This window comes from Quercus lobata, chromosome 2, assembly GCF_001633185.2.
Source record: "Quercus lobata isolate SW786 chromosome 2, ValleyOak3.0 Primary Assembly, whole genome shotgun sequence".
Lineage (NCBI taxonomy): Eukaryota > Viridiplantae > Streptophyta > Magnoliopsida > Fagales > Fagaceae > Quercus > Quercus lobata.
In genome coordinates this window covers 27806393-27820068 of record NC_044905.1, presented here as the reverse complement: position 1 = coordinate 27820068, position 13676 = coordinate 27806393, and the positions used below count along the sequence as shown (strand labels likewise).

Here is a 13676-nt window from a genome sequence, read left to right as displayed (position 1 = left end):
ACCTGAGCAGTAAGTTAAATGGCAATAATAACTATGTAGTAATTGATTTTGTTGAAAAATCAAAAATCAAATCCTAGTTCGACCTAATACATGTTTTTCACTAACACAATTTATTTGCATTGCCTTTTCCCATTGCTACTCAAAAAATTTTTTTTGATCAGGTATTGCTACTCAAATTAGACGTACCCTTTAATTTTCTTTTTAATTTATGTTAGTACTAAGAACTTATGTAACAATCACTACCGTCCAAAAGTATTTAGGGCTAGTCCAAGGCCTAGGTTTAAGTTCCCCACTACAAAAAGACCTCAAACCTTCATGAAAAAAAAGGCCCCACACCCTATTATAAAATTATCCAAATTTGTATGAGATCTTCTTGACTCTTGGAGATTTTATCTTTGGGTGCGTTTGAATCGACTTCAAACGAATTTCGGAAATCAATTTCCGGAAAATTCTGCGTTTGGCTGTCACGGAAAACATTATTTTCCGGAAATTGATTTCATGTTGATCGAAATTTTCAGCCTTGACCACGGAAATGAATTTCTGCCTTCATTTTCACTTCAAAGCATTTCCGGAAAAAGAGAGAGAGAGAGAGAGAGAGAGAGCGCGCGCGCGCGAGAGAGGAGAAGAACATTCCAGTCAGTCCGATGATCGCCGGCGGACTCCGAGCTCCAGGCGGCGCCGATCTCGCGAGCTCCAGTCCGACGCCGCGAAGATCGCGATCGACGGCGTGATCTCACCTTCGCGAGATCGCGCCGTCGCGAGATCGCGCAGTTGATCGCGATCTCGCCTTCGACCGAGATCGCGATCGACGGCGTGATCTCGCGAAGCGTCGATCGCAATCTCGCGACGCGTCGATCGCGATCTTGCCCGCGCCGTTGATCGCGATCGACGACGCGATCTCGCGAAGCGTCGATCGCGAGATCGCGCCGTCGCCATTGATCGCGAGATCGCGCCGGCGAGATCGCGATCGTTGATGATTTTTTCTGGATTTGTGTTTTCCTTCTTCTTTTCCAAACACCAAAAAATATTTTCCGGAAATTTTTTTGAAATGCAACCAAACACATGGAAACATTTTCCTTTTCCGGAAATTAGCATTTCCGGAAAATATGTATTTTCCGGAAAATGTTTTACAGCAACCAAACACAGCCTTTGTTTCAGATAGGAAAACAAGATTCGGATTATACTCATGAATCAGCTCCCTAATTGCTTTAACTATTAGGGGTCTACTAGCACCCTAGCAGTAAGTTAAATGGTGTTAATAACCACGTAGTAATTGCTTGTGTTGAAAAATCAAAAATCAAATCTCAATTCGACCTAACACGCGTTTTTCACTAACACTATTTATTTGCATCGCCTTTTTCCAATGCTACTAAAAAAAATTATTTTTTTGGCAAAAATCACATTTTTCTCCTTACATTTTCATACGATTCTACTTTAGTCCTTAACTTTTATTTCCACCGCTTTTAGTCCCTATCATAAAAAACACATTTTGTTTTTGTCCCTACCGTTACATCAGAGATGGAAAATACACACGTAACAAACAGAGTGCACTGTTGGCACACTAAAAACTGACGTGACCATTAAAATAATAATAAAAATATCAAGTCAGCATCTAAATTAAAAAAAAATTATTAATTTTAACTAAATAAAAAAATAAAAAACTAAAAATTACATGAATTGAGATCTAAGTATGCCTTGAACAAGAATAATAAAAACACAAACCCAGAAATTAAAAAAAAAAAAAAAATTCTGGGTTGGTGAGGTCAATTTAAAGCTTAGGGGTTTGTTTTATTTTTTTTTTTTTTGGTAGATCCGAAGCTCAGGGGTTTGGTTTTTTTGAGATCTGACAAGGAAAGAATCTCGAACCGACCGTGCAGTGTCACCACACTACTCCCCGCAGGTTGTTTCCAAGTAACATTCACCACTGTCCCAGTTCCACTCAACACACAAACCCCTCTCCCTCTTCGCCTCGCGTAATTCGACACGCTCTCCACTATGTCCGCAGCGTTCGACTCTTCCAGCATGTGCGATCGGAGAGCGTTCAGACTGTCCCGAGTTACGATTATCGGTGGCTTCGGCTTGTTCTTCGATCCAGGTGGTCGGCCACGTGGACGGCGGTTCGAGTTTGTAGTGGCTGCACCGGAGCTTGTGGCTTGTGCATCGGAGTCATGCTTGTGATCTCCTTCGTCTGGAGAGTCCAGAGAATCGGAAGGTTGAGGATTATCAATAAAAAGAGGTCTCTGAGTCTGAGTCTGAGTCTGATTCTGAAGGTGCAATTCAGGCCTGAGAAGGTGATGAACATAGCGAGCTGAACCGACTTGACCTGGGTTATGAGACCGTACAACAGAGAGAGGTTGGTGAGGTTGATTTCAAGCTCAGGGGTTTCGTTTTTTTTTTTTTTGTTTTTTTTTTTATTATTAATAAATTTCTATGTTTGTGTTTTTAAATCTATATTTGTCTTCTTGTTGTTCTCGTTCAAAACATACTTAGATCTCAATTTATGTGATTTTTAGTTTTTAATTTTTTTACTTAATTAAAATTAATAACTTTTTTTTAATTTAGATATTAACGTGACATTTTTTAATGCCAAATAACATTTATTATTATTATTTTAATGACCGAGTCAGCTTTTAATATGCCTATAATGCATTCCGTTTGCCACGTGTGTATTTTCCATCTCTGATAAAACGACAGGAACAAAAACAAGACACGTTTTTCAGAATAAGAACTAAAAACGGTGGAATTAAAAATTAAGGACCAAAATGAAAATTGGGTGAAAATATAAAGACGAAAATGTGATTTTTGCCTATTTTTTTTATCAGATATTGTTACTCAAATTAGACGTATCCTTTATTTTTCTTTTTAATTTATGTTAATACTAAGAACTTATGTAACAATCACTACCTTCCAAAAGTATTTAGGGCTAGCCCATGGCCTAGGTTTAAGTCTCCTACTACAAAAAGACCTCAAACCTTCATGAAAAAAAAAAAGCTTGACACTCTATTATAAAATTTATCCAAATTTTTATGAGACCTTCTTGATTCTTGGAGATTTTATCTTTGTTTCAAATAGGAAGATAATATCCAGATTAGACTCATGAACCAACTCCCTAATAGCCCTAATTGTCGGGGCTCTACTAGCACCCTAGTAGTAAGTTAAATGGCAATAATAACTACGTAGTAAATTGTGTTGAAAAATCAAAAATCAAATCCCAGTTCCACCTAACAAATGTTTTTCCCTAATACCATTTATTTGCATCGCCTTTTCCCATTGCTACTCAAAAAAAAAAAAAAAAAAAAAAAATCTTTTTTTTTTAATCGAATATCGCTACTCAAATTAGACGTACCCTTTCTTTTTCTATTTAATTTATGTTAATACTAAGAACTTATGTAGCAATCACTACCATCCAAAAGTATTTAGGGGTAGCACAAGACCTAGGTTTTAGTCCCCCCACTACAAAAAGACCTCAAACTGTCAATAAAAAAAGGCCCCACACCCTATTATAAAATTATCCAAGTTTTTATGAGATCTTCTTGACACTCGGAGATTTTATCTTTGTTTTAGATAGGAAGACAAGATCTGGATTAGACTCACTATTTAGCTCCCTAATAGCCCTAACTATTGGGACTCTACCAGCACCCCAGCAGTTAGTTAAATGGAAATAATAACTATGTAGTAACTGATTGTGTTAAAAAATAAAAAATCAAATCCTAGTTCGACCTAACATGCGTTTTTCACTATCACCGTTTATTTGCATTGCCTGTTTCCATTGCTACTCAAATTTTTTTTTTTTTTTTAATTGGATATTGCTACTCAAATTAGACGTACCCTTTTTTTTTTCTTTTTAATTTATGTTAATACTAAGAGCTTATGTAACAATCACTACCATCCAAAAGTATTTAGGACTAGTCCAAGGCCTAAGTTTAAGTCCCCCTAATACAAAAAGGCCTCAAACCTTCATAAAAAAGGCCCCATGCCCTCTTGGAGATTTTATCTAGTTTCTAATAGGAAGACAAGATCTGGATTAGACTCACGAATCAGCTCCCTAATAGCCCTAACTGTTGGGGCTCTACTAGCACCCTGGCAGTAAGTTAAATAACAATAATAACTACGTAGTAACTAATTGTGTTGAAAAATCAAATGCCAATTCGACCTAACACGCGTTTTTCACTATCACCATTTATTTGCATGGCATTTTTCCATTACTACCCTTTTTTTTTTTTTTTTGATTGGATATTTCTACTCAAATTAGACGTACCCTTTCTTTCTTTTTCTTTTTCTTTTTTAAAAGGAAAAAATGACAGAACGACTAGTTTGGAGTATTTTTTTGATACATGCCTATTTTTTAAGTGGGTATTTTTCCTATGTAGCATAACATGAGACATTGCAAGATTTAACTTTCTTTCAACTTTTACTATTATATATAGTATATGATATGATAAGATTAGCAATGGAATTTAGATATATGAACCAATCTAATATCTAAACTATGTGAGGTAATACAACTTACTCATGACTCATGATTCTATCATATATAAGTGCTATCACAATAAGAATATGGTTCACAATTTTTTCAATTAGATAAAAGAATGATGCTGCATTTCCAAAAGAAGCAATATTAGATATTCATTGAAAGTCTGGTGTTGCAGTAGATGGTCATGTTACATTCAGTAGTGGCTGGGAATGGGTCAGATTTGTTGAATAGTAAAATGCTATCTTCAACTTGTCACAGTGAATTATAATTTGGGTCCGGGTAACGTGTGCCCTAAGGGCACACATTAACAAATCCAGTTTTGAAAAAGTTTTATTGGGAATTGAAAAAGTTGTCAAAACTTTTTCAATTTCCAATAAATTTTTTCCTAAATTGGTTTACTATTATATGCCTTTAGGACACACATTAGTAAAATCCTTATAATTTTATTCATCAGCTTTTTAGTTTTATATAATATCCTGGCAATCTAATTTGGTAATATGCATGCAACCCCATAATTATTTCTATCCCGATGCATTGTTCTTTTCTCCAAAATTATTTCTTATCATTCATGGCTACTAAATGTAGCTAGTTCTTACTACTTTTGAGCTGTCAGTAGTAATAATAATGCCCGTTTTCCAAAACTTTTCTCAAGGGCAATTCTAAAAAGGAAAAAATAGGACAGTCAAATGCATATTGAAAAGTGGATAAGTAATGCAAGTTGATAAAAGGTACATAGAAATAAGAAATTTACTTATATTAATTGGAAGAACGATTACAAAAGATTTAAACAATATTCTCGATCGAAATCTGATTGTATACTCGATATAAAAGACTTTGAGAAGAATCTTGATCAAAATCTATTGAGTGGATAAATCTAAACTACAAATAGAGTCGGCTAAGGCTAGACCATGGGCTGAGTTGGGCTGGCTTGGCCCCTTTTTACTAGACTCGTGTGCCTAGTGGGCAAGAAATAAAAGGCATTGACCAGTGAACGGGTCAGGTTTGGCTTACCCTAAAGGGAAAACCCTTGCCCATGGCTCTACATATGGGTAATGTCTATTTTGTCTTGAATGGATTGGGCCTAATGGGCTTTTAATGCCATTAATTTTTTTTTTTTAACAAGCTTTCAATAGGCTTATAAAATTTAATAAAAATATTATAATTATATTATATTACAAAACAAAAGCACAAAAAAAAAAAAAAAAAAACCCCATTAATACCATTGCACACCCTTGATGCAACGATCACTCTACAAATATAAATGCTTGTGGGGTGTGGGAGGTAAGAGCCGGAGTTCAAGTCTCTAGAAGTGAGCTTTCACACACATATATACCTAGATTAGGTTAAAATATAATTCCTATCTTGTATTAAAAAAAAAAACATTAATTAACTTGTATTAATTGGAATAATTAATTAAGTACATTGATGTATTCATAAATATATTAGAGTGAGAATAGTTGTATCACTACAAAATATGTATTTAGTAAGATAATAAAATAAAATAAAAGGTGTATATCGTAACTGGGTTGGCACCAACATTCACTTGTCTATTATTTTCAATTCTCAATCAATTTGTATTTGAATATCAAGTGATTTTATCTTTGAAAAAAATGAAATAACTTGTTACATAAATTTTGCAACTAATTGCTAATTGTTAAAGAATTAAAACTTATTTCAATTCATCTTTGCTTGGACAGTTTAAGATTATTAGTGATTCTATTGTTCAGTGAAATTGCAATAATATCTTAGATAAATTGGATTTGATTTTTCTATAATTTAAAATTTATTTTAATCTTGTTTTATTATATTTTTGTATTACAGATAGTGTTTATTTTATTTATCAATATTTACTAGAAAATATTAATTTATATATGAAAAACTTTATAAAAAAAGTAAGAGAGAAGAATAGACAAATGAATTGAATATCAAATAGGATTTCAATTAGTAAAACCCAAATATAAGAACTTAAATAATAATTTTGCATCTTAAAAAATAGGAAGATTGAATTTTAAATTAAAAATTATAACTGATATATATATATATATATATATATTATAAAAAACCTTTTTCACTTAAAATTATCATCTTAGACTTCAAATTATATCGAGCCGTCCTCAATTACGAATTTATGGTATTTCTTTCTTTGAGCCTTGTTGTCCATTTAATACTTGTTCCCCACATGTTAGATTTGGACCCTTGGAATCTTTACTACTTACATGTCAATGCTTTATATTCACGTGGAATCGTATCCTTTTTCAATGTGTTTAAACATTGCTTGGCTTTATCACATGGACGGAGCCATTCATGGACTAAGGGGTGGGGAAATGGGCCCCCTAATTTTTTTTTAAAAAATATAATTATAAAACTATATTTTTAGGTACTAATTTTAACAATTTCGTTCAATAAAATTAATACCATTCATGTGAGAGAAAGAAGTACACATTTATGGTACTCCGAGAGTACGATTTGGACCCTTAAAATCTTTACTACTTACATGTCAATGCTTTATATTCACGTGGAATCGTATCCTTTTTCAATGTGTTTAAACATTGCTTGGCTTTATCACATGGACGGAGCCATTCATGGACTAGGGGGTGGGGAAATGGCCCCCTTAAAAATTTTTTAAAATATAATTATAAAACTATATATTTAGGTACTAATTTTAGCAATTTAGTTCAATAAAATTATCACCATTCATGTGAGAGGAGGGAGTACGCATTTATGGTATTCCGAGAGTACACAATAATTTCCCTTCTTTCTTTGAGCCTTGTTGTCCATTTAATACTTGTTCCCCACATGTTAGATTTGGACCCTTGGAATCTTTACTACTTACATGTCAATGCTTTATATTCAATGCTTTATATTCAAGTGGAATTGTATCCTTTTTCAATGTGTTTAAACATTGCTGGCTTTGTCACATGGACGGAGCCATTCATGGACTAGGGGGTGGGGAAATGGCCCCCCTAAATTTTTTTTTTTAAATATAATTATAAAACTATATATTTAGGTATTAATTTTAGCAATTTCGTTCAATAAAATTACATTTTGTCTCCCTTATTGATCATTATAAGAGAAATGCTATAGCTATAGCTACAAACTTTTTTACAGATTATTAAGGCAGCAAATTTTTATTGGTTTGCATCTGGGTCCACTCCTTACATCATTTTTTTACTTATTAATAACTACTAATCACAACAAAAATTTGTAGATCTAGTTTTTTCTTTCTTTTTTAAAGTCCATAAAAAAAAAAAAAAAACTTTATAGATCTAAAATCTACAAAAACAATATACAAGCCCAAAATATTATCCCAACAACAAAAATTACCAATAGGCAATAAAAATAAAAAAATAAAAAAATTTGAGACTGATCCACTAATTTTACCACAAAAAAAAAAAAACAACTTAGTCCTTTAAAAAACTTTAAACAAAATAATTTTGTTCTTACTCTCACAAGCAGGCAGAGAGGTTTTGATCAAATCAATCTTACAAGCCATGCCCACCTTCACAATGAACTGCTTTAAGTTACCAAAGAGTTTGTGCAAAGATATAGAGTCGCTCATACGAAAGTTCTGGTGGGGATATAGTGGGGATCAACGAAAAATCCACTGGATGGCCTGGAATAAGCTTTGCCTTCCTAAATGTCAAGGCGGCTTGGGATTTCGTGAGATCGAAAATTTTAATCTTGCACTCCTTGGGAAGCAAGTATGGAGGTTGATTCACAATAGTGATTCTTTGTTCTACAAGGTGTTTAAAGCTAGGTTCTTTCCAGCTTGCTCAATCATGGATGAGGGGGTCAAAACCACGGGGTCCTATGCGTGGCAGAGCATACTTAAGGCATGACATGTTATTGACTTGGGTTCTTCATGGCGAATTGGAGATGGAAGGAGCGTTCGAATTAGAGGAGATAAGTGGCTGTCCGGTTTGTATTCCAGCAAAGTCCTTTCTCCTCAAAAGTTCTTTCCAATGAATGCCAAGGTATGTGCCTTAATGATTGAAAATGGGGCAAGCTGGGATGAAAACAGGGTCAGAGGAGAATTCTTACCATTTGAGGCTAGGGAGATTCTTAGCATCCCTTTAAGCTCTCGCCAATCGGCTGATATCAGAATATGGAAGGAAACAAAAAATGGCAGATACTCCACGAAATCAGCTTATAGACTCCTAGCTAAGTCAGCAAGCAAAAATCAACCAGGCCCATCGAGCTCATTGGTCCATAAGAAATTCTGGTCCACCATTTGGATGCTTAATATTCCAAATAAGATTAAGCATTTCCTTTGGAGAGCTTGCTCTGAATCATTACCAACAAAGAAGAATCTCAGTCGCAGAAATCTAGTCACCAATGCCAATTGTGATCTCTGCCATGATAAACCTAAAGATGTTTTACATGCTCTTTGGGATTGTTATTTGGTTAAGGAAATTTGGTGGCAGGAGGATTTATGTAAACCCCACATTGCTGAACAATTCGTGTCTTTTCAGGACTTGTTTTTGGGAATCCTTAACAAGCACGACCATTATTTGGTTGGGAGATTTGCAGTTATTGCCTAGAGTATTTGGTACAAAAGGAATACGACTCGGACTGGCTCACCCTCGCTGCCAAGAACACAGATCCATGCTGATGCCTTAGAATGCCTCAATGAGTTTCATCAGGTCCAAGACATGCCCACGGTCTCACATCAACCTCCAACACCAGTCCATTGGTGCCCACTTCCTAATTCCTGGTGTAAGGTTAATTTTGATGGTGCCATATTTCAAGAGCTAGGAGCTGCAGGTATAGGGGCAGTCATCAGAGACCATGAAGGTAGAGTAATTGGTGCTATGTCAGAACGAATTGCTTTACCCCCATCCGTTGAACACGTTGAGGCTCTAGCATGTAGAAGGGCAATTCTATTTGCAAAGGACCTCAATCTTCAGGCCGTAACATTTGAAGGTGATTCTGAAACCATTATAAACTACCTCAACTCAGATGAAGACTGTTTGGCCTCCTTTGGCCATCTGATTGAGGATTCTTGGCACCTGATATCTAGTTTCCAAGCTGTTACATTCTCACATGTAAAACAAAATGGGAACAATGTAGCTGATAAATTAGCTAAATTAGCCAGACAATCCCATGTTCCACGGATGTGGGTTGAGGACATCCATAGTGATGCTTCCAATTTTGTATTGATTGACAGAAGTTTCTGTTGATGATTGATTGAATAAATGGTCTTCTTTCTCCAAAAAAAAAAAAAAAAAAAAAAAAAAAAGCCACACTCTACACACACATAAAAATAATAATAATAAAAGAAAACCTTTGTCAACTAAGTAATAGAGCTGAAAGCCGAAATCATTGCATATAGCTAACAATAAAACTGCCCCCCCTAACTTCAAGTCCTGGCTCCGTCCCTGCTTTATTATGAAGTGGCACAGTTTCTTACTATATATTATTCTTCAAAACTAGTCAATACATGGTATAAATTTTATTTAGAAACTGAATTCGTCAATAAATTATTGCCATTAATATGTTAGGATTTTAATATATGTAGTTCTAGAATTTAAGCATTAGAATAACACTCATAAATTAAAAATTATGTTGGGGTTTGTGGTTTATTAGCACAAAATCCTTCACATTCACTAATCTAACAGCTAGTATTTGTTAGGTTGTTTCTTTCACCAACCCATATGAAAACCAGTCGTGTAGACGAAAACCATGATTTAGTACCAGTTCTATTTTATTTTCCTAGTTCAACCAACAGTCCACGTTTTAGATATTAAGAGGTCCATTAATATCTAAACATGGGCTGTTGAATCGTTCATTTCTTGCACAAAAACAATCCCTTGAATTTTACTTTACACAGTCAAAGTTGGTTGATACGGTCCAAACCAAATTAGGGAAATTGCTTCGTTTGCGTTTCTGTGTCATTACTCACTTTTTTATCCTTAATATCTTAAACTCCATAGAAAATGTGGGGAAAAATTGATTTGGCCAAGAAATCCATGTGTTCGGACCTCAAGGACCAAAGTATAACTTAAACTAGACGTACATCAATTAATTAGTGGTGCATCAATTTGACTATGCCCTTTACTCCAAAAATTTTTAAAAATAAAATAAAATGGTTTGTTGGTTATCAAGAACATGCCTGTGTCTTATTTCTGCTATTATTGAGTCAATAGCTTATGAACTTGGGCATGCCAAGCACATTTCGTCTATATATGTGGGTCTAATACTCTAATTTTCAAAATAAATTAGATTCTCAAAAAATAAAAAATAATACTCTAATTTTGTGATCTTTGATACCACAATATATGAAGAATAACCCTCCCATTCTTTTATGAAAAAAAAAAAAAAAAAAAAAAAAAAACAGCAACGTTGCGAAGGGAGATGTGGCTCTGTGCAAACGCTCCAAGTGGAATATACAGAGATGCTGTGCCGACTAAAAATAAAGGCATATTAATTACAATCACCAAAAAAAAAAAAAAAAAAATTCTGTGTAGTTATTTATATATGTACGAATGTTGAATAGTAGCATGACTGACAAAAATTCATGACTATTTTGCATTAAAAAAAAAAAAAAAAAAAAAACTGACTATAACAGATTTAGGTAGGTTAGAAATTAATTTGAAGTTGGAAAGTTGACTCTTATTTCAAAAGCTGAGTTAAGTTTAAAGAACTAAACCATATCGTAGCTGGGTGAAGAAGTTCTTGATAGTGATTCTCAAAAAAAAAAAAGTTCTTGATAGCGGTGTTACGTTTGTGATTGCATAGATAGCTAGCAAAAGTTTCGGCTTCATTAGGCAAACGTTTCATTTCTAAATGTTACAAGGTATGTGAATGTCATCGCCTATATATGCTGCTATGCATAAATTAACTTTAAGGAAATGTTAAAATTAATATCAATTTTACAATAAATCATTTACAAATTAACTTATCTAATACTTAATATGGTTGGTGTCACATTGGCTATATAATGATTTTTTATTTTTATTTTATTTTTTAAATAAAGGATTCTTTTCATTAGAACCGGTTACATGGGTACATTACTATGTATTTATTAATGAATAAAATCTGGGACCCTCCACTGGCCAAGTCTCAAAATCTTATAATGCCATGCATGACATGTTAATTAGTGAGTGTGCTACATCAATTATTCTGTCATGCGTATGTGCTTACTAGTTAACACATCAATTTATAAGTCCTCTGTAATAAAATTTATAATAGTCTTAGCACATCAATTTATAATAAATTTTGTTGGGAATGAGTATTATAATCTCCCAAATTCCATTAATTTGCCAACCAACTTGTGGTACATTGATGATTGATCTCTATTAATCAGTTTTCACCAAAATCATCAGCAAGTAGGCTACACCTAGGCATAAACTTCTGAACATCATTTTCATGATATGATACATGTTCATGAACTTGAGCTCTCTTTACAGAAAACCTAGAATTCTCCTCTGCTATTAAATGCTCCAAGTTGAAATGACTGAATCTAGCGATTGCTAGCTGTGCACTCGCGATAGCTCAGTGCTTCAGTCTGCTTAGTCCTTACCAACACATATAGACCCCGCAATCTGATCCCCCATTGCCGTGTGATGACGTACAAGGCAGATCTATTGCATGAGGGGCCAAGACGTGTCTTTAGAGTTAACACAAGCTGAGCGTACGATAGGTTTGATTAAATGGCATTAGTTTATAACATTCAATTAGGTAAACAAGCAGTTGGGGTCCACTCAATAGGCAAAACATTCAGAAAATAAAAGACAGTTGGGTCCATTTGATAACTTTAGATAGACGTGTGCATGGGTCAGGTTGGATCAGGTTAAGGGGATTTTTTGACCCAACCCATCATAGTGGGTCAAAAAAAATTCAACTCAACCTAATCCATCACATAAGTCCAACCCAACCCAACCCACATGGGTCGGGTTGAACCCATGGGTTTAACAATTTTTTTTATTATTATTAAATTGAGTAGAAAAAAAAATATAAATATTAATATATTAAAAAAACCTAAAGATTAGTATCAATGTAACTCCTTAAAGGCAAACAACACTAATGACTAAACAACAATAGTAATTTATTAGAATTTGTGTGAATTAATTGGCTTTTATATAAGATAGGAAGAATTGGTTATTTAAAAAATAATAATTATATAATATATTTTTTATATATATTAAATTAGTATTAGTAGGAGGAATCGAGGAAATGCTGCTCTATAGCTGGTTTTTTTTTTAAATTATAAATATATATATATATATATATATATATATATATATATAAGTGCCCTACAGCTGATTTAAAAAAAAAATTGATTAAATATATAATATATTTTAAATATATATTAAATATGGTGGGTCGGGTCGGGTTTGATGGGTTTGTAATTTTATGACCCAAACCCAACCCGACTCACTATAAAAAAAAATTTTGTAACCCAACCCAACCCACCAAGCCTTAAAAACCAACCCAACCCAACGGATCGGGTTGGGTTGGGTTTGGCGGGTCGATGGGTTTTCTGCACACCCCTAACTTTAGACATTTTTTATGGTGTTCATATATGTGGTTTGAGCCTCATCTTCCATACATCCATTATCTACCTATCTCAAAAATTATGTAAACAAATAGTTGCTACCATGGATAAAACTTAGTTAGATACGCCTTCTTTAGGTATAATACATTAAAATTTCTAATTAAATTTAAATACATAATTACATTGAAGTAAATTGTATTTATAGAAAAAATTACATTACTTGTGCTTCATTACTCAATATAACATCAAGGAATCTAATTTAATACCACTAAGATATTATAGGTAAGTTTTACCCTTTAACACCCTATACCCAGGGGCAATTTAATACCACTAAGATATTATAGGTAAGTTTTACCCTTTGACACCCTATTCCCAGGGGCGGAGGGACATAAAGCCTTGGGGGCCCCCCAAGTTTTGAAACACTTATAGTATTGTTTAAAAATAAATTAGGCCCCTACAAAATATAATGATTGGCCCCTCCAAATTTTTTTACAGAGGCAAGATTACTCTTAACTTAAATCATATCATACTAAAAGAAAAGATAACCAAACAGTTCATCTACTTGTATTGCATGCCAAAAAAACTGGAGTTTTCTAAACTATTGGATAGAAGAACCTTAGTTTTAGAGTTCCAATTAGCTATGGATGTTCACCATCTTCACAGTTCATGCTTATTTTTTACTGTTGTTTTGCTTTGTTTTCGAAT

General features: G+C 33.8%; 1 protein-coding gene across 1 annotated transcript; it reads right to left on the bottom strand.

Moving 5' to 3' along the window:
- Positions 1-1775: 1775 nt before the first annotated feature.
- LOC115962278 (AT-hook motif nuclear-localized protein 29-like) lies at positions 1776-2357 on the bottom strand (the record flags this gene model as incomplete). Its single annotated transcript, XM_031081187.1, has 1 exon — positions 1776-2357. A coding segment is annotated over one exon (582 nt), but the record flags the coding sequence as incomplete, so codon positions are not given.
- Positions 2358-13676: the final 11319 nt, after the last annotated feature.